Source organism: Zonotrichia albicollis, chromosome 25 (assembly GCF_047830755.1).
Source record: "Zonotrichia albicollis isolate bZonAlb1 chromosome 25, bZonAlb1.hap1, whole genome shotgun sequence".
NCBI classification, from domain to species: domain Eukaryota; kingdom Metazoa; phylum Chordata; class Aves; order Passeriformes; family Passerellidae; genus Zonotrichia; species Zonotrichia albicollis.
Genome location: NC_133843.1, coordinates 4923141 through 4942267, shown reverse-complemented (window position 1 = coordinate 4942267; position 19127 = coordinate 4923141). Strand labels below are relative to the sequence as shown.

The 19127-nt window shown below is 45.2% G+C and overlaps 2 protein-coding genes across 2 annotated transcripts; both read left to right on the top strand.

The window, feature by feature from the left end:
- Positions 1-7913, top strand: LOC113460012 (uncharacterized protein C1orf167). Its single transcript, XM_074558806.1, has 7 exons — positions 1-4121; positions 4699-4915; positions 5092-5267; positions 5745-5842; positions 6631-6814; positions 7242-7423; positions 7726-7913. Exons 1-7 carry the CDS (start codon positions 3994-3996, stop codon positions 7911-7913), a joined length of 1173 nt encoding a protein of 390 aa, XP_074414907.1. The 5' UTR covers positions 1-3993.
- C25H1orf167 (chromosome 25 C1orf167 homolog) lies at positions 7914-18978 on the top strand. Its single transcript, XM_026796899.2, has 12 exons — positions 7914-8306; positions 8885-9042; positions 9196-9292; positions 9725-9867; positions 10397-10605; positions 11297-11441; positions 13634-13898; positions 14454-14562; positions 15182-15383; positions 16104-16239; positions 16938-17048; positions 17750-18978. The coding sequence occupies exons 1-12, from the start codon at positions 8016-8018 to the stop codon at positions 17807-17809; spliced, it is 1926 nt and encodes a 641-aa protein (XP_026652700.2). The 5' UTR covers positions 7914-8015; the 3' UTR covers positions 17810-18978.
- Positions 18979-19127: the final 149 nt, after the last annotated feature.

The window sequence follows — 19127 nt, the reverse complement described above, 5'->3', positions numbered from 1 at the left end:
TGGAATTGTAAAAACTAACATAAAATCCATTGGTCATGGATTTTGCAGTTCATAGAATGTGCAGATTGCCTTGGGTATCTTTTGGCCTCAGAAGAAGTTTTCTAAAAGATCTTCCTAAGATATTCTTGTGACTGAGATTAACCCTACTGCTTAAAAGTTGTTATGCTAAAGATCTGAGTAGCAATATCAGAAAGCAGATAAATGTGATTTTGAAAGGATACTATTTCTTCCAGATCTCAATGACACTGAAATTAGGAATGAGTGAGGTGAAGGACACCACCTGAATAACTGTGGTGATGTGGTGAGAACCTGGTACCTAGCACAAAGAACTGAAATGAAGAGCTAAAAAAAAAAATCACAAGTTATCAAGAAAATGGATTATTATCAAGAAAATGGATTCTGTCCAGATTCTTGAGCATAAGGTAGTCCAGAGCCAGGTTTTGGGTGTTCACAGAGCAAAATAACACTGAAAAACGTGGTGGGTTTATGTCCTTTTGCAATTTAAATCCTTTGTAACACCCTTTTGTGATACACTGCTTGCTGATTGGATATTTCTGGGATGCAAGGAGTGCTTCCATGGAACACCAGTGCATTTTGTGGTTATACTTCATGCAGTGATAGGCACCCCAAGGAAGGCAGCTGTGCTTTGTCTGTTCACTCTGTAGTTGCCAACTTCAACTGGTCTGGAGGAAATAATGGGATCTTTCCGTGGTGGCACCCTCGGTGATGGATGAAAGGCAGTAACAGCAGCTCCCAGCGATAATTGCAGCACTGCCTGGCTGTCTCCTGCTGCTTTAGAAACTGTGTTTGCTCCCCAGATTGTGGTGATTACTGAAGGAGTTTGCATGTGAGAGGAAAAAATGAGCTGTTACAAACAGGGACAACTGAGCCTCGAATGTTTCCTCAGAAGAGAATGAGATAAACACAGCTTAGAAACAGTGCAGTTTGGCAGGAGGCTTTCTGGGATTAGAGTGTGTTTGAAAAAGACAATGGGCATTGATTTCGTTGCTGTCTCTTCTCAGATTGACTAGGGGGCTTTAAGATGATAGAGATGTGTGTGTCTTTATAGAATACCATTTTCACTTTTAAAAAGAGAGGTGGAAAAGAATGGTGGTTAGAATGACAGTGATTGACAACTTGCTTTTAAAATCTGAGGGAATGGAACCACAGTCCTCTCAAATTGCACTTGCCTGTTAGCAGCAACTTAAGAATCCATTTTCAGCATGAATGTTATATGTATAACCATCAGACTTAGTGGCTAGACTGCACAGTAGGTCTCCCAGCTATGCTGTAAATCTTCCAGATTAGGGGACAGTGTGGATTTTATGAATATGTAAAACAGGGTTTCATCCTTTAGTGCAGACAAAAAGAAATAAGTCTGTGTAGCTTTGAGCTTGGGATAATTCAGCCTTGCAAGCAACAGACTCCTTCTGGTGTATAATGCTGGAAGTCTTTGTTTTCCAGGTTTTTTTGGAGAACTGAATCTGTCCTTTTCATTCATTCCTGCTCTGCCAGATACGATTGTCTGCTGAAAAACAGGAAGAGAGTAGTGTCCATAACACTTTGAGGACTGAGGCTGGTGGATCAGAGACAAGAAATTCACAAGGAAAGTACCCAAAGGCTTTGGCAAACTAGGCGAGATGAGATAGGAAATACTCACAGTCCTTTGCTTATATTTCTTCTTGTTTTTCTTCAGAGCAAAGAAACATTGAGAAGAACGTGAATTTCAGTCTGTATTTGGGCACTGGAAGTTGAGTAGACATTTCTCACCCCTGGCCTGAGGCTGCAGCATTCAGTATAAGCCCAGAGACAGCAGCACAGGGCTAGCTGTGTGCCACACCTCTGTCAGATGGGAGGAGATCCCAGTCTGAAGACAGAATAATCTCTCCTGCCCTTCTCAGCCCTTCCTGGACACTGCCAGCCAGTTCTGCAGCTCCTGCTTGCTGCAGCAGCATAATCTGTGCTCCAGGCTGCAGCAGCACAGCTCTAAGTGTGTAGTTCATAGAGTCCCCATCTTGCTTTGTCAGTCCTCTCTGCTGTGCATCTCCCCCAGAGGCACTTTCACCTTGAGCCTTGTCTTTTGGGAGGGAGAAGGAGTGAGAGTATTGACTTTTCAGGAAGCCAAGGCAGCTTGTAGCTGCCCCATACCCACTGTTCACCATCACTATTCAGAAAGAAGGAACAAGAATTGTGGCTGGTGGGAAGCCAGCAGCATCAGCCTTCTGCTGCTTCCTGTATGAATCCTGTGAGCCCTTTAGTGGTCAATGCACATTTGTCATCTCATGCTGCAGATTCCCCTCTTAGGCATGAACTAGTGGTGGGTCCTTCTTTAGGGAGCTCAAGTGAAAGTGTGAACACTTGTCACAGTTCAGCCCTGACCCTGGGGAACCTTGATGTATCTAATCTGGAGTCTTTTCAGTCTCTTTTGCAATCCTCACAGACTTCTGCTAGCTTGTGCTGTTCAGTCCAGAGGCTGGAGCAAGAAAGTGCTTTGATGGGGATTCGGGGTTCCCTCCCTCTGGAGTCTGAGTCTTCTCCAGTGTTTGGCCATTCCTGCTTTGCTCCTGATGATTCTGGTCCCAGCATCCTGACCATGGGAGAGCAGCTGGCTGCAGTAAGAACCAGTGCTGCTCAGGCAAGATTGAAATGGAGTGTCCCATTTGCTAAAGACTGGAGCCTTAGTGCAGTGACAAGAGACTTCAGTGCTGCTGAGCCTCTCTCTGGCTCTTACAGACACAAATTCACTGGCTCTAACACATGGAGAACCAAAATTTCAGGTGGCATCCAACCACAAACCCTTGCTTCTGGAGGGGGCTCTGTCAGGCTAGTGGGTACAGAAACAGATTCCTCCTTCAGTTGCTCCCCTTTCTTCAGATGCCAGTCCCTGGTAAAGCCATCTCTGGAAACTGGTTGTCTTTATGTTCACAGAAAAAGTAATTCTTGTGGAAGGGCTGTTAAAGGAGAACAAACATCTAATGGGGGCTCTTCATGTGCTGAGTCTTGGATGAAAAACCTTTCAGCCAGTCTGGATCCACAGGGTCTGCAGGTGTTACTGGAGACAGATTTGGGGGGAGCTCAGGGGAATGTTTGTGTAGCCATGTGTGGCACTCCTACAGAAGTGTGTGTGAGCATCACTTCTCATCCTGGAGATAAAGAGTTTAGACCAGGCCAGCAGCTTAGTGCTAAATCTGTAGAAGTCAACAACTGTGATGTTAAGTGCAGCAAAGAGTCAGAAGAGGTGTGTCACTCCAGATCACCAGCAGGCAGAAGAACAGCTGCAGTGGGCAGCTGCCAGTCCAATCCTTTGGGCACACCAGTTGAAGAAGGCTTTAATGAACATTCTGATGTAGATTGTGTGAACATGAGCAGAGAAGAAAGGAGAAACAAATACTCCTGCCAAAGCAGCCGGTGGAATTTGGAAGCTGATGGCCCTCTTGAGCAGCCTGAAGAATGTTCTGTAGAAAGGAATGCCAAAGAACCATGGTGCTGTGAAGAAGGGAACCAGACACAGAGAACTGTGCCCAGAGAGGTGAGGGTGTGGTCACTGTGAAGCATCTCTGTCCACAGCTATTACTTGTGCTTGTTTCTGCCACTTGCTAGAGGTGCAGAGTTGAGGTACAAGTGATGGGGATGCTTGTCCTATCATTTTTTCTTGTCACTGAATAGCCAGAATCTCATCTCTTACAGTCCATCTTCATCCCAGTGTATGCATCTTTCCATCTCACATGTTTCTTCCTAAAGACCAGCTTGCCAACTTGGTTGTTTTGGGAATGTAACCACCTGTTTATATTCCCTAATCTGCATGCTGAGGGAAAGCATTAAACTGGATTTTACTCTGTGCATTGTTGCAGGGCCCTGGATTTCAGGCTTTTTGTGCCTTTTTATGTCTGAAGTACATAAAAATACTCACAGAGCAATGGTGTGGGAGCAGTGTCCAAGGCATCCCACATAATACATGATTTTGAGGCAGTCCTGCTCTGGTCTCTATCCAGAATGATGTGTGCCACAAACACAAATTCTTCAATAGAGTGGGGCAGTGTGAATAATTGTGAATTACTGTGTCTTGTCTGTTTGCAGATCTCAGAGAACAGCTTCTGGTCATTGAAGGTGAATGAGCAAAGGTAAAAAGACTCTGTGTTTGAGTGTGAGTGTGCTGGTAGTTAACCAAGGAGCACTCCTGGGAAGTGGCTAAGGAGCCATGTCCCTGGGAACATTTGGGTTTGGGACTTAACCTACCTTAATCTGCTGTGGTTGGCTGGGTTGGCTGCATCCACTTCTTTTCAAAGGGTTGTCATTTAGAATAGAACATGACCTAAAATATAATTTCTGTATCTTTTCATTGCTATCTTCTAAATTCAGCTTTGGTTGTTGCTAGAAATGAAGTGTTGGTATAATCAGTGCTACTTTTCAATGCAGCAAATTCTGATGTGCTCCCTACACAATTAGGGAAGATCAAGAGCTAGATTTATCCATGAGATGGAATTCAAATTTGTGGATAAGACATGAATGAGGTTGCTACCTGTTCAGCAACAGTGATTCCTTAATTAGATGTGAGATTGCATGTTTTCCATTCTTTAGAGAGAATGATTTGAAATAACCTCTTTACAACTCGATGGCTGAACTCTGATTGCCACCTCCTGGCTGGTTTGACTTTCCTTTCTGTGTAACATGAACTCACCTCTGTTTTTCATTTTTAAGTTTCTGGCACTTGTGTGACAAACAAATCCTAGCAAGGTGTTTCCAAGCCTGGAGGAGATACATCCTTTGGAAGAGGGCAGCCACACAGCTCCACAGACACCAGCTGCTTCAGAAGGGCTTTGGTGCTCTGCAGGGGATTGTGCACCAAAGGAGGACACAATTGGAGGTGGCCCAGCAGAGACATGCTTCAGCTCTGCTAGCTGCCAGCTTCCAGAGGGTGAGCACTGCCTGGGGACAGTGGTGCCATGAACCTTCTGCTGTGCAGTCAGAGGCAGCACAAATCCTGTTTGGGTAGGGAGGAGGAAGGGGTACCCTGTGTGAAATTCTGTGGTGTAGACCCTGGTGCCAATACTCTGTCTGCAGTTCGTTCTAATCGTGTGGTTTCTTCTTCAGTGGAAGGAAGCTATGGCAAAGCAGAGCCAGAAGAAAGCTCTGCAGCCTGAGCCTTACTCCTACACTCAAAGTTCATCAGTGGGGAGTTTTGGAGTAGGAAGATTGGCCACTATGACAGCCCCAGCTCAGCATCAGCTTCCAGCAGGATACTCAAAGGAAGTGGAGCAGGCTCATAGGTAAGCAGAGAGTATTCTCTTTCTGTTTTCTTGGACAAAGGAAGGGTTACAAACACAGGGCAATTTTTTTCTCAAATGTTGGCAGACTTGTTTCCATGTCCTTGGATGTATTGCTGTGGATAACAATGCAAGAATTAGCAGTTTAATGTTAAAAACTAAACAGTCCTATTTCAGAGCTTCTGTGCACCAGTGTTTGCAGTCTGAGTGTCTGACAGAAATACTCCTGTACAAATTCTTTGCTTCAGCTATCACCTGCATGTGTGATACAGGGGTAAATGAGGTTGGAGTGAGGCAATACTACAGTCTCTAGCAGCAGTTTGGCAGTAGAGGTGTCAAAAGAAAAGCCTTTTGTTGAGGCTTCTAATTCTGAAGGCAGAAGAACAGGTTGAGATGAAAAGAGAGAGGAAAGCCCTGGGTTCTGTTCTGTGAGTGCCTCTTTGGACAGCTGGATGTTAAGGATGTTTGTGGCTCTTTCAGGATGGAGGCAGAGCTGTGGACACAGCTTCGTCACAGGCAGAGAGGAGATGAGTTCTGCTGGGGAGTTGAAGCAATCAGAGACATGAGGAGGCTGGCTGGTAAGCACACATTCCACAGCCTTGGAACAGCCTGGAGGTGTTCACTGTTTCACCAGTTCTTGTGCTTTGTGTCTGGTTGTTGCTTTGAGCTCTTTCAGAATGTGATCCTGCAAGTGATGTTGCATTTGTGGGGTTTCCAGATGATGGAAGGAATGATGACTCTGACTCCGTGTTTTCAGAAGGCTAATTTATTATTTTATGATATTATATTATATAAAAGAATACTATACTAAACTATACTAAAGAATACAGAAAGGACACAGACAGAAGGTTAAAAGATACTAATGAAAACTCATGATTCCTTCCAGAGTCCTGACACAGCTTGGCCATGATTGGACATTAAGTCAAAACAATTCACAGCAGAAACCAATGAAACAATCACCTGTGGGGAAACAATCTCCAAACCCATTCCAAAGCAGCAAAACACAGGAGAAGCAAATCAGATAATTATTGTTTTCATTTTTCTCTGAGGCTTCTCAGCTTCCCAGGAGTAAAATCCTGGGCAAGGGCATTTTTCAGGAAATATAACGGTGACAAAAGTAGCTGGACCAGTATGTGTGATGGTGGAGGATGGCCACTCACCATGCCACACAAGTTTTGCCTCATTCCTTGTATGAATTCAGCTGCAGCATGTGTTGCTCCAGCAATGTGAGCTGCCTTCCTTAAGTGTCCTTCCTCTGGCAGCTTGGATTTAAGCCAGGGAGTGTTTGCTGTGTGACACGAAGGTGTTTGAAGTTCTTCTGCTATTTCTCTTCCTGTCAATCTCCTCCTGCCCTGTGACACAGCAGCTTTCAGACTGTGGCGCCTGCAGAAGGAGCTGCTGAGCAAAGAGGAAGCCAGGCTTTTGGAAGCCCGTGCTCTGCTGGAGAAGAAGAAGCTACAAAACATTTTCTGGATGTGGCATTCCCAAAGCTTGGAAATGAAAAAGATTCTAACACTTACAACTCGAATCCAAAGAAACTTGGTCTCCCGGTGAGTTGGTGAGATCTGGTTTTCATGTGAAAAATCTGTTGTTTGTGAAAGTCCATGGAATAACAGAGCCAACCCAACAGTAACATTTGTTCCATCTTAAAGCCATCTATCCTTTTGTTTCAGGAGTTAATAAAGATGAAAGTAGGGGTAGAAACATAAAAAGGAACTGCTGTGGCCAGAGATGCTATGACTTGCCTCCTGTGCACTGCCAAAACTTTTTTGTCCTGACTTTTGATGTTCTGAAAGACCAAACCAAAGAGCAGCCACTGTGCTGCTGTGCTCTAAGCATGACAGTGGCTATTTACTGAAATAAACAAAAAAAAGCTCAGGGTCAGCTTGTGTCTGTCTTCCCTGAACTAAACCTAGTCTCAGGAAGACACATAGTCTTGTTTAAGTGTTTTTCAACATTTTCCTTTGGTATTCTCAGGTGCTTCAGTACATGGAAGGAGACTGTTGAGCAGAAGGCACTTGACAGGTGCAACCTGGCCCATCTCAGAGCAGTATCACTGAGGAGGCACTTCCAGCAGTGGGTTGGGATGCTGCAGGTCAGCAGAAGTGATAAGCAGGCAGTGCTGAACCTCTTCCTCCTGCAGTGGAGGCAGCATTATGGTGAGCAGTTTGGGCTCTGTGCAGAATCTAAACTTTAGATGTGCTTAGGCTCCTTCCTCCTCTTGCACACTGAAAACAGCCTGAAAACAGAGGGGCTCAGATGATACAGGGTGTGAACAAACCAGGGTGGGCAGAGGGCTGGTTCTGGGTGTGTCAGTGAGGCTACAGGGAGGTTGTTGCTCTGCATCATAAACCAAACATAAACTCTTAAACCTTGCTGAAAAGAAGCAATTTGAGGGTTGGGCTGGGCTGAGTTGGAATGCCTTGAGACACTCTCTTGTTCCTTTATGTAACTGGTTAAGGAGCAGTTGTGGGCTCAGCAGCTGACAAGAATGTGACAAAGAGGCATGAATGTCAGATGTGGACGGGAGAGAAACAGTTTCTGGAGAAAACTGTCTGTTCTTTTGATGACTTCTGCCAAAAACTGAAGCTGCAGAGAGTATATCTGCTGTGGAAAACAAGGCTCTGTGAGCATCACAAGGCTGAGTGAGTGCAGAAGAGCCAGTCCCTGGAGCCCTGCCCCCATTAGTAGTGTCCACTTGATTTTCTGAACCTTTTGCTAGAGCCCCTTTTACCCTGTCTATTGTCCATCATGTCTGTGCTAGTCACCCCCTCTGGTGTTCTTCTTTCACTTCACTGTCTCAGTATCTTCTGTCTCAGCTCTTTCTCTCAGACTTTGGAGCAGTGTAAACTCAGAAAAACTCTGAAATTATGGCACCAAAAGTATGTCATGCTGAAGACAATTGAACAAAGTTCTAAGCACTTGCACACAGCTGTCTATGAGGAACCTCTTGCCATGCTGTTTTCTGAGGACCTCTCAACATCATCTGGCTTTGACAGCAGTGCACCAGCTACTCTGACCTCTCAGAGCTCATTGGAAAAGGTGAGAAGGTCTTGGTACACCTAGAGTGCTCTGGGGTATTAAATTGCTGGGATTTTTCAGGGGAAAATTTCTGCTTCAACATGGTATTGTCATCAGCAAACTGTGCTTAAAATGTAGTGCTGAATCTGTGGGGTCTTCAAGCTGAAATGAAATCTAAAGGTGTAAAGTCAATGCTCTCTGTGCCTTTTCTGGTTCATCAATTAGAGATGTGGGAAGCTGAGCTAATGAGTTTCCCTTGTACAGTTGTTTCTGTTTGTGGCTGCAAGGTGGAAGGGATGAGATATAAAGAGCTTCCTCACTGGGACAGTGCACATGCTCATTTCCCCTTTTCTCCATATAGAAATACATGTGTTTCTGGATTCAGTATGGAAATTATTAGTATAGAAATAACTTTCCCATCACTTACATGTTTGCTCTGCAGAGGTGCCATGGCTAGCCTGCAATTCCTTTGGATGCATTTTGGATTTGCCTGAATCCTTGACAAAAAAAGGAATAAATGGCATGGTCAGAGCTGTTAGCTGGGCTCTTCCACTGTGAGAACACTCACCTCACAGCATGTTCCTCCTTCCTACCTGCAGGAATGCAGTCTTAGTGACAGCAGCCAGCATGGCTTCTCCTCCCCTGTGGCTGCTGAGGATGTCACACATGTGTCATGCCACAGTTCTTTCCTTCAGCTCCACCAGTGCACAGAGCTGCCAGCTGAGCTGTGCTTGCAGAGCTCCTTCCCTGCATCTGGGTGAGTTGGAGACTGGTTTTTTGGGATGCTGGTAGGAGTAACCCTTGTCTGAACTTCCTTCTGGATAATCCCTCATGTCATGTCACACCATCCTTCCAGGGGACTTTATCTTTTTCTTTCTTTCCTTCCTCACCCAACACTTCTGTCTTGCAGAAGAAATTGGTTTGTGGGAAATCAGTTCCAGTCTTCAGTGCTGCAGAGTCCTGATAATAATTCCCAGCCTCTCACCAGTTACTCTGCATGGGAAGAGGTAAGGCTAGAAAGTGTGTAAAATGTAAATAAACAAGTGTTTTCTGCATATTCAAATTTAGCAAAGAGCCTTTGGGTTTCAATATCAGCATATGGAAGGCCTCACTGCTATTTTGTTCTCTCTCAAACAGAAGATTTGGGAGATTGAGGCTTTTCTCAGGGTAACTCTTCCCTCCCAGCTGAGTGGAAGTAGGGCAGGTGTCAAGGATTTAGAAAGGATGTGTTAGACCCTCATGTCTGGCTGTTCATGTGGGGCATGTCAGGGATTTAAAAGGATGTGTTAGACCTCATGTCTGCTGTTTATGTGGGGTGGATGGGTTAGGGATGGAGCTGGGCAGTCACACAGTGGCAGTGGCAGGGAGACACCGCTGAGCTGTGTGGAGTAACTGATATAACAGCAGTTCAAGGCCCTTTTTTGCTTTCTGGATTACAGGATTACACCTCTGACAACTCAGTGAGGAGTTGCTGGCAGCAAGCAGAGCAGCACTGCCTGCAGAGGTGCTTCATGGTCTGGTCAGCTCAAACTCAACACCATGTCAAGGCCCAGCAGCACTGCAGGCGTGTTCGGCTGTCTCGGTAGGGATCATGATTTCCAGAAGGTTCCTAAAGCTCTCTGTTCTAAAAGCTTTACACTTGCTTTAATTAAAAAAAAGAAAAAGGAAAAAATTCTTCCTCTAGCTATTTTATTTTGTCTTCAGTGGGATTTTTGCAGCCCATTATTTTGGGGTTTTTCCAGCTTCAAAATGACTATGTAGGAACACAGTAATTTCTGATTTGATGGAATGCCTTGCGAATTAGAGCAAGCCCAGCTCTGCTGATAACAAGTCCTGGTAACTTCCTATCCACTGAACTGGCCTTGCTCTCTACTGATTCCAAAGCTGAAGAGCACAACAGGCTTGGCACAACCAGGACAGAAAACCTAACTCTGAACAGCTTGTCCTGTCCATCATTTCCCCTGATGTTTAATGGGGAAAGGATGTTTACAGGTCAGATGTGTTTCCAAAACTCCCTCGTGTGTATGTTTGTTGTTAAATTTTCCATTACAAAGGTGTGTATCTCTGTGAGTTGTTCCCACAGTCAATGCAGCAACCTTTGTCCTTCTCAGAGCCTTTCTCAGCTGGCACCAGTGGGTCATGGAAAATAAGAACCAAGAAGCAGCAGCAGCCCTAAAACATGGAGTTCATTGTGTCCAGGTGGCTTTCAGCCTGTGGAAAAGGAGACTGGCCCAGAAAGTGGAAGCTGACCGGAGATTCAGGTGTCATGCTCACCAGATGACTGCTGATGCTCTGTGGCATTGGCACTCCTGCTGGCAAAGTGAGTGACCCCATCCCACTGCATCACTGGTCTCTAGAGAAGACAGCAGCTCTGGGAATAGTTGGGATGGAGAAAATCACACTTTTGGCTGGAATTCTGTGCACTGCTCCTCTGGAAAAACACATACCAGGAGTTAGCAGGTGCATTGTCACTGCATTCTGTCAGTAGGACATGTGACCTACTGTTCTGTTGTGCTTTAAATTAGGGAAGATGCTCCTTTGACACTTCTACCTGCACAAAAGTGTGTTCAAGCACTGTATTTTAGGAGCTGGGGAGTTAAATGGGCTTCCATGCAGCATTCCAAGTTTGAACATGTCTCCTCAGCCCAAGCAGTCAGGTTGGGAACAGGGTGTATCTTAACAATCCTGATCCCTCAAGGAATTCCATATGCTCTAAGTATTTGCACTGTGCCAGGGAAGAAAAACTCCCAATTTTTAATGGAAAACTTCCTTGCAGATAAGAGTGGAAGTAATCAGTGATCTCTTGCAGGGAAAATTTGAAAGAAGGTCTGACTGCCTTGCAGACAAAAAACTAAAAGGTGAATTCAAAAGTTTCTTTAGCTGCTTAACAGAGGACAGGAAATGTTAGCAAGTTAGGTCCCATTTGGTGTTTGCAGGAGATGTATTCTTTGCTGTTATTTCTCTGGAGAAGCAGTCCCTGGGCTCGCTGAGGAAGGTGTGCTCTCTCACAGGGAGCCGTGCTCTGGCAGAGCTGCAGCAGCAATGGGCCTGGCACAGCTGCAAGGAGAAGAAGAGGCTGGTCCTGCACACATGGTACTGCCAAACAAGGAAGCAGAAATATGCTGTTTTGTTCTGGGAACGTTTTCTCCTGCACAGGTTTGTTTCTTGCTCTCAATGCATTTCCAAAGGAAGCTCTGCATGCAGAGCAATTTATGTAGTGGTATCCACTTATGTAGTAGTATCCAATTTATGTAGCATTATCCTGCCTTTGAAAGTGTGGATAGCTCATGTATAAATGGAGCTTCTGTAGCAGCACTTCTCTGAGGATGTCTCTATTAAAGGGTCTCTTAACTAAAGCCTCACACCCCACCTCATTTTTCCCATTCAAAAATTATTTTCCTTCCAGAACTTGTATTCAGTCTTTGTTGTGCAGGGTGGTATTTGTGCACTAAGCAAAGGAGAGATGCAGACAAATTTCTGCAGTTTAAAATTTGCAAGCTTTATTTGCACCTCAGTGTTTGCTGAAAGGAATGGTGGGCAGAGAGCTTGCAGAGATCTGATGTTTACAAAGTTAGTCTTTTAGGATTCTGATACAGTGGGTTGATTTTAATTTAATGTAAAAAGTTGAGATTGTTTTGTTCCTGCAGCAAAGCAGTGTAAAGCTTATGGAGGGAGAACCATGATATTCAACTCATCTTGAGGTTATTACAATATAGGTGAAGCTGTAATCTGTCTTTGAGTCTTATGTTATATTGACAGATCCTGAAAACACAAGAATTTAAATTTTTTCTCTCTTAACTGTGTTCAGTGTTCTTCTTATTGGAAACGGTTTTGTTTGTAGTTTATGTTCTATGAGGCCAGAGCCTGCCTGAAGTGCAGAGAAGTGTCCAGCTGTAGTGAACCAGAAAATAATTCAGGAGGATAAGAATGAATAAGGTTATTTATGCCAAGGGTTCATTTTAAGGTACGAGATGTGCAAGTTTGGCCCTATAAGTTTTTGTTTTGAATTGCAGGTTCAGACTGAGAGAACACAAAGATCTGCAGAGGAAAAGGCAACTAAAAACCCAGTAAAACTTTGGTGATGTTTAGACTCTGCACTTACCCTATCCAATTGCATTTTCCTCTGCAAATCTATCTGTGTGGCTCCCTCATGGGAATTGTATTTAGGATAAGCCCTTAATGTTGCTCCTTCCTGTTGAGTGTGTCTCCACCATTAATCTTTTCCTTCTGAGTCTCCTTTGATGAGAGTGTTTCTAATTTCTCACTTGGATGAGCTCTCTCTTTTGAGGGGGGCATTTTTTGTGCTGGGATAACCTGGAACAGCTTCTGTTGATCTTCCAGAAAGCCTGCCAGGCACAGAATATTCACACCTCTGCCCTATGGTGCAGTGGGGTGATTTTATAATGAAGGTCCAAATGGAACAAGGAACCAAAAAGATAAACCAGAATTAAAAGCAGATTGCATTCTCTGCTTGCAGAGGAAGACTGGCCTCCTGTGCATCAGCCTGTGAGATACAGAGAGATTTTTGTGGGTGCAGATTTACAGTGCTGATTATAGTAACTCCTGAAGTTGTTGATTTTTTGGAATAAAATTGTCTTTGCAAAGATTCTAGTTGTACATCCCACATACACAGGGCTTTAGTTTGTGACAGCCAAGAAACAAAATCTGAATCTTGACAGCAAATGGCTGTCATAAATGCTGCAAGCAGGCTTCAGGAATCTGCTGGGTTCCATGCTGAAGGAAATTTTAACAGTTTTACTCTCATCCTATAATGGAAAAATGAAAAAGCCTTCATCCAGCACCATCTTTCTGGTCAGCTGGTAACACAGAGATAGTCTGAAGACTGGCTAATTAATTTTTATTTTTTTTAGTGTGTGTGGGGGACCGAGTATGTGTACTGACAAGGCAGCCTTGGAAAGAATTTGTTTTGTAGGCAAAGAAAATGCATAGTATAAGATTGGATTCAGTTTGCAGAGGCCTTTGAATAGGAGGAAATGCTAAAATGGCCAGAGGGAAGCAGAGTCTCTTGAGTAGGTGTGAGAGGTAACAGTGCTGGGAACTGGAAGTAAAATGAGGGCAGGTTTTCAGCAGGAAGATGTTTGAAGAGCCTGAACTTGCACCTCCCAGAGATGAGGCACTGGAAAAACACACATAGCATAGAGGTCAATGCATAAATCTTGATTGCAGCAGTAACAGGAACAGGATTTTTTCTTTGTTGAATTCTCTTTGTCTTGCTTTGGCCATGTATGTGGGATACTGCAGGGCAGGTGAGAGGATGAAATTTGGTCTGAGATGGAATTGTTACTTTAGGCATCTGCTTCTTTTCTGTGCTTGGAACTGTTTTTCAGGTGCCTTGTCTCTTGGGCCCAGGTCACTGCATGTCACCTGAGGCAGCGTGAAGCCCTCTCTTATTTTAAAAGAGTCAGAGAGCACCGACTGCTGGTTGGGAGCTTTGTTAAGTGGAGGGACAAACTCTGGAGAGCTGAACAGGTGCCAGGAGGGAGCAAGCACAAGTGGCAGGAGCCCTCTCCAGGTAAAGCCTGGCACCGCTGGCGAGTGGCTGCGAGAGGACAGCGAGCCCTGCGCCTGGGATCTGTGACCACTGTCAAACAAGTAAGAGAAGATAAAGCTCCCTAAGTATGAGAAGATAAAGGTCCCTATGAGACAGCTATTATTAACTCAGTGAGTCATGAGGCACTGAGGTAGTGTGACAAGGCTTGCATAAAAACCTGGTTTGATTTGTGGTGACTGCTTAGTCCCTGCTGTGAAATTCTTCACTGACTGTGCACACAACTTCATCACCATAATCTGGCACTGATTGCAGCAACCATATGGAGCACAGCAATAAGGAAAGGAGACATTTTGACCAGAGAGATGAGAGCACTCCTTCCTCTCTGCTCAAAGATAAGATGGGATAATCACTGTCCCTGCAGAGCAGAGTGAGTTGCCAGAGATACAGCTTTTTTTCAAAAGACTCACAGCTAGCAAACTACAAAGAAGTCCATTGATTTGGAAGGGCTGAGTCAGTCCTGCTGGGATCTCATCTGTGCAGTTTCCAGCCTGGGGTCTAGCACATTAAGCTGCCTGCAGAGCTGTGAGCCTGGGCTGTGTGAGTGCTGTGTGCATTGTGTTTACTCTTGGCTGCAGCTGTGTTATTTCTCTTTGCAGGCCTGCAACTACTGGACCAGAGCAGCTGCTTTTTCCCAGTGCTTACGGCAGTGCAGCACCCTCATAGGTGTCAGGAAAAGCAGAAAGATGGCTCTCTCTTGGCCCACCAGTAAGATTCTCACTCCTCTCTTCCTTTCACAGACCCATGTGGGGAGTGTGAGGGAAAGGGGATTGGTGTTTACCAGCTTAATGACTGGGATTCTGTGACCACGTTCACAGGGGTCCGAGGATGAGATGAGGATCTGACTCCATGTTTCAGAAGGCTTGATTTATTATTTTATTACATATATATTACATTAAAACTATACTAAAAGAATAGAAGAAAGGATTTCATCAGAAGGCTGGCTAAGAATAGAAAAAGAAAGAATGATAACAAAGGTTTGTGGCTCGGACAGAGAGTCTGAGCCAGCTGACTGTGATTGGCCATTAATTAGAAACAACCACATGAGACCAATCACAGGTGCACCTGTTGCATCCCACAGCAGCAGATAATCAATGTTTACATTTTGTTCCTGAGGCTTCTCAGATTCTCAGGAGAAAAAAATCCTAAGGAAAGGATTTTTCAGAAAATATCATGGCTACAGGATTCCTCTGTGGAGCAGGAGCTCATGGCAATCAAACTCAGTTGATTTCTGGTGTTCAGGAGTTGAAGGACTGAGGGCTCATGGCAGCTCTGATGTCTCCCTCTCCAAGGTTAGCTCCTGTGTGATTCCTCTTTTGTTTCTTAGAAAGCAGAAGAGGCAGAGAAGAAGATTCAGCACCAACTGGACATTTTCCCAGTGCCATTCAGCACTGGCTGGTGATCTACAGGAGTCAGAACAGGGCTGAGAGGTTTCTGGAGAGACCTGATGTGGTAGGAGCCACTCATCCAAGGATCCAGGAGAACACAGCAGGGCTGGACTTGGAGGAGCGGGCTAAGAAGTGGCTTGGGTAAGTGCAGTGCAGGGCTCTGGGCTTCCTCTTGCTGATACTGAGACATAAACTTTAAGGAATTTAGGGATTTTAGAGGAGCTGAGGTTTTAGTTAGAAATAATCAAAATAAATAGGTAGGCATTGATGAAGTTAAGAGTTAGCAATTAACTAATAATTGATTGCTTGTCAACATAATGTTAGGTTAGCTGGGTTTGTAATGAAGAATATAGAAACTGATAAATAGCTTTTAGGAACATCAGACAATTGTGGCCTCCTCTGCTCTGAAACCAATTGAAGACAGGAATGGGAGTTCTACCAAGGGCTCATTTGTCATATTTGCATTGAAAAGGTAGAAAGGTCAGAACGAGGAAGGCTTCATTTACTTCCTCATTTTGGGACCACTGATCCATTTCTAGGAACAAACTATGCATGCTTAACTAATTACCATACGAAGTGGGGAATGAGATGTACCAAAGTTATGAATATGCATTTGTATTTTGGGTATTCAATACTTGTATAGATAAAAGGACTCTGTAATCACCTGTAAATTGCAGTGTGTGTTTGGGAGCTATCCCACAATAAACACACACTTTCTAACTTTAAACTGTTAGAGAGTCTTTGTCTGTCACAGTTGGATATCAGTACAGGATCAATATCCATATTTTTAATAAATCAATACCATCAGGGAAGGGCTCCCTTGTATGGCTGGTAAAGCTGATTTGCTTCTCTTGCCTGCAGGAGGAGATACCTGAAGAGGTGGCAGCACACAGTGGAACTGCACCGGTGCCAGCACGACAGGAAACTGCTGTGCCTGGCAAGGGGGTGGCACCAGTGGAGGGAAGGCAGCAGGCTGGTGATACTGGCTCAGGTGCTGGTGAGTGTCTGGTGCCACTGGGGTGGCAGTGATGGGTGTTACTGGGCAAGCCTGCTCTGGGAGATGAGACCTGGGGGTTTAATAAATACCAGTAGGCAACAGAAATCCTGGTTTACTGCTGTGGCTGGTTTTTCCATTGTTCTTCTTGGAATGTCAGCTTGACAGACTGGCATATCCGCAGATTTAGTTGTGCTTAGCCCTTACAGATGGGAAGCTCAAACAGGATTTGTCTAGATTGTCTGTAGACTGTGCAAAAAGTTCCCAGCAGTTATTATGATCTTTGTCCTCATCTGTGTTCCTGATATATCCCACTGGTGTCCACAGTTTACCAAGAGCTGTCATTTGGCATTTCCCCTTCTGTTCATAGCCATGTTCTGCCTGGTTCCTGGGCTTTAGCTGTGTGAGCTGTGCTCTGGCCTGCCCAGGTAACAGGATGATGCCAGTGTAGTGTGAGCAAATCCATAGCTGGGGCACAATGGGGCATTGTCCTCTCCCCAGGGTGCTGGGATTTACCCACACTGTGCTGGAGAGAGCAGCTCAGCAAGAACTCTGGTTTTAGTCTGCTCTGTTTGTTACCAGTGCAAAGTCTTGTAAGAGGGACTCAGGAAAGCAGCTGGAGCAAGGTGGGACTGGAGGGAGGTGAGGTCATTTGCCTGCCAGAGCCCAGTTAATCTGTGTGCTGCCTCTTTTCCTGGCAGCACCAGCAGCGGCTGATGGAGAAGGCCTGGAGGGTGTGGAGACAAAGATACTTGCAAAGCTGTGTGGTGCAGAATCTTCTGGAGCAGGAAGCCAGGAGCCTCCTGTCTCAGGTAAGCATTTATGCCTTCTTCAATTCAGTGGACCTCAGTGATACAGAAAGCACCCCAAAGAGACAACTGGTGTTCCCTGTGTCTCCCCCTGCACAATGCACTTGCCAGGGGAGAAGATGAACACATCAGGGAATTGGACCAGCCAGTAAAAAAGCTTCCAGCTTTACATGGGTTCATCTATGGGTGTTTTTCAAAGCTTTGTGTCAGGAGTCAATTTCCCTGACATGTGCCCCCTTCCCTGCTGTTATTAGTGGTGTTAATCCCCTAATCCCCTGCCTCTTGAGACCCCACTCAGGGAGGAAACAGGCTCCACATTGGTGCAGGAGGACTGTGCTGACTTGCACCCAGGGGCAAGCAAATCACTATGAATTTATGAATTTGAGCGAGCAGGCAAAGCCTTAGAACTCATATCCAGTAGCTCCTGTGCCTGCATCCCAAAGATTGATGCAGGATTAGGGCCTCCTTTAAGGAGACAGGAGCAGGTACTGAAATTAGAGGGCATTGGTCTTTCTTCTGTCACATTGATTTGTACTCTGCATGCCCCATATTGGCTCCAGGAGAGACAGGGAAGGGTTTTGAGTGAGGGGTAAGGCAGCTGGCAGAGCCATTGCTAGGAAAGCTGTGTTTATGGGTTCTGTAAGAATGGCTGCAGCCCCTCAAGGGTAACCCGAGTGTTTGATTTGTACACTTTGCTCTTTCAGGCCTTTGGGAGGTGGTGGCAGCTCACAGCATTCCAGTGTAAGGACAAAGGATCCCGCTGAATGCAGGGGCTGCCTGCAGCTGCTGCTCCATTCAGGACACGTGGAGGATCCAGCTCCTGTCACAACAAAGAGGTGGTCCCTGTGCTGCCAAAAAAGAACTCTCTGCTCTTACAATAAAAGCAGGGCTGCCACTCAGAAGGATGACAGCCAAAGAACAACCAGGAAGAGATTGTACCTAGTGAAAGGTCCTCTTTAGAGGACTTGTGTCTTAACTCCTTAGCAACACAAACAGAGAACAATCCCTTTACCTCTTCACAGTTGTGAGGGTACATTCTCTTCTTCTCTGGACCATGCTTTTGCTGGAGTTCTGATTAAAGAGCAGAAAAACCTTATAGGCTTTCCTTTTACTCTGTGCTTTTTCCCTGGACAGGAGCTTGGTGTCAAGGGGGGAGTGTGCAAATACAGCCTTAGAGACGAGCAGGAGTTTGTGAGTGCTGAATCCTTTTGATTTCAAACTCTGGCTTGGGTAGGTACAAACACAGCTCTTTATTTTTAGATTTGGCTTTTCCCCTGGAGGTGGGGGGGCAGATTTCCACATGGCTCCCACCTCCTCCCCCTGTCTAGGTCCATCAGCTCTTCATTAAGCCTTTCAGTGGGTGGCCAACCTCCTGACTGCTTCCTGCTGCTTCATTTCTGTGCTGAATGGGCAAGGTATGAAGAAACCTGCTGGGAACAGCTGAGCACCAAAAGCTTTGCCGAGGCTAGACAGGCGTGTCTGATCCCCAGCCTTCCCATTACTTGCCTCTGTGATTGATGCCTTGTAATTACCCTGGATATATGAGCCCGCTCTCAGACAGCTGTAACAAGAGGGTCTGAACAATCTGGAAAAGGCTTTTCTTCCTTGCTTGTTTGAAAGAGATGCTCACAGCATGGCGGGGATCTTGAAATCCCACTGGGAACTGCTCCAAGGTAGTTTTCCTAGCCTGTGGCAGCTTTGCAGGATTGTTAAGTACACAAAGCAGCCATAGCTTCCCCAGCCCCTTATTCCAATGCCTTGGGGCCTGAGGCTGTTGAGAGGCATTAGGTGAGGAAAGATAAGCTTAGCTCAGGAAAGATAACCTATCTTTTCCTGAAAAGAATGCCTGACATTGCAGAATTTAGCTCAATAGCAGTAGCTAGTTACTTTTGGTAAATTCTACAATTCACACTTTCTCCACTCTGCCTTGGAACTTGGACCACACTCAGGACATGCATTGAAAGTGAAGGCAGAACTGCCCCAGAAACAGCTGAATTTTCTTAAAACTTTCCCCTATGCCAGGTGATTAATAAGCAAACAACATGAGTCTGCTATAGAATACAACCTAATAAAAGAGACATT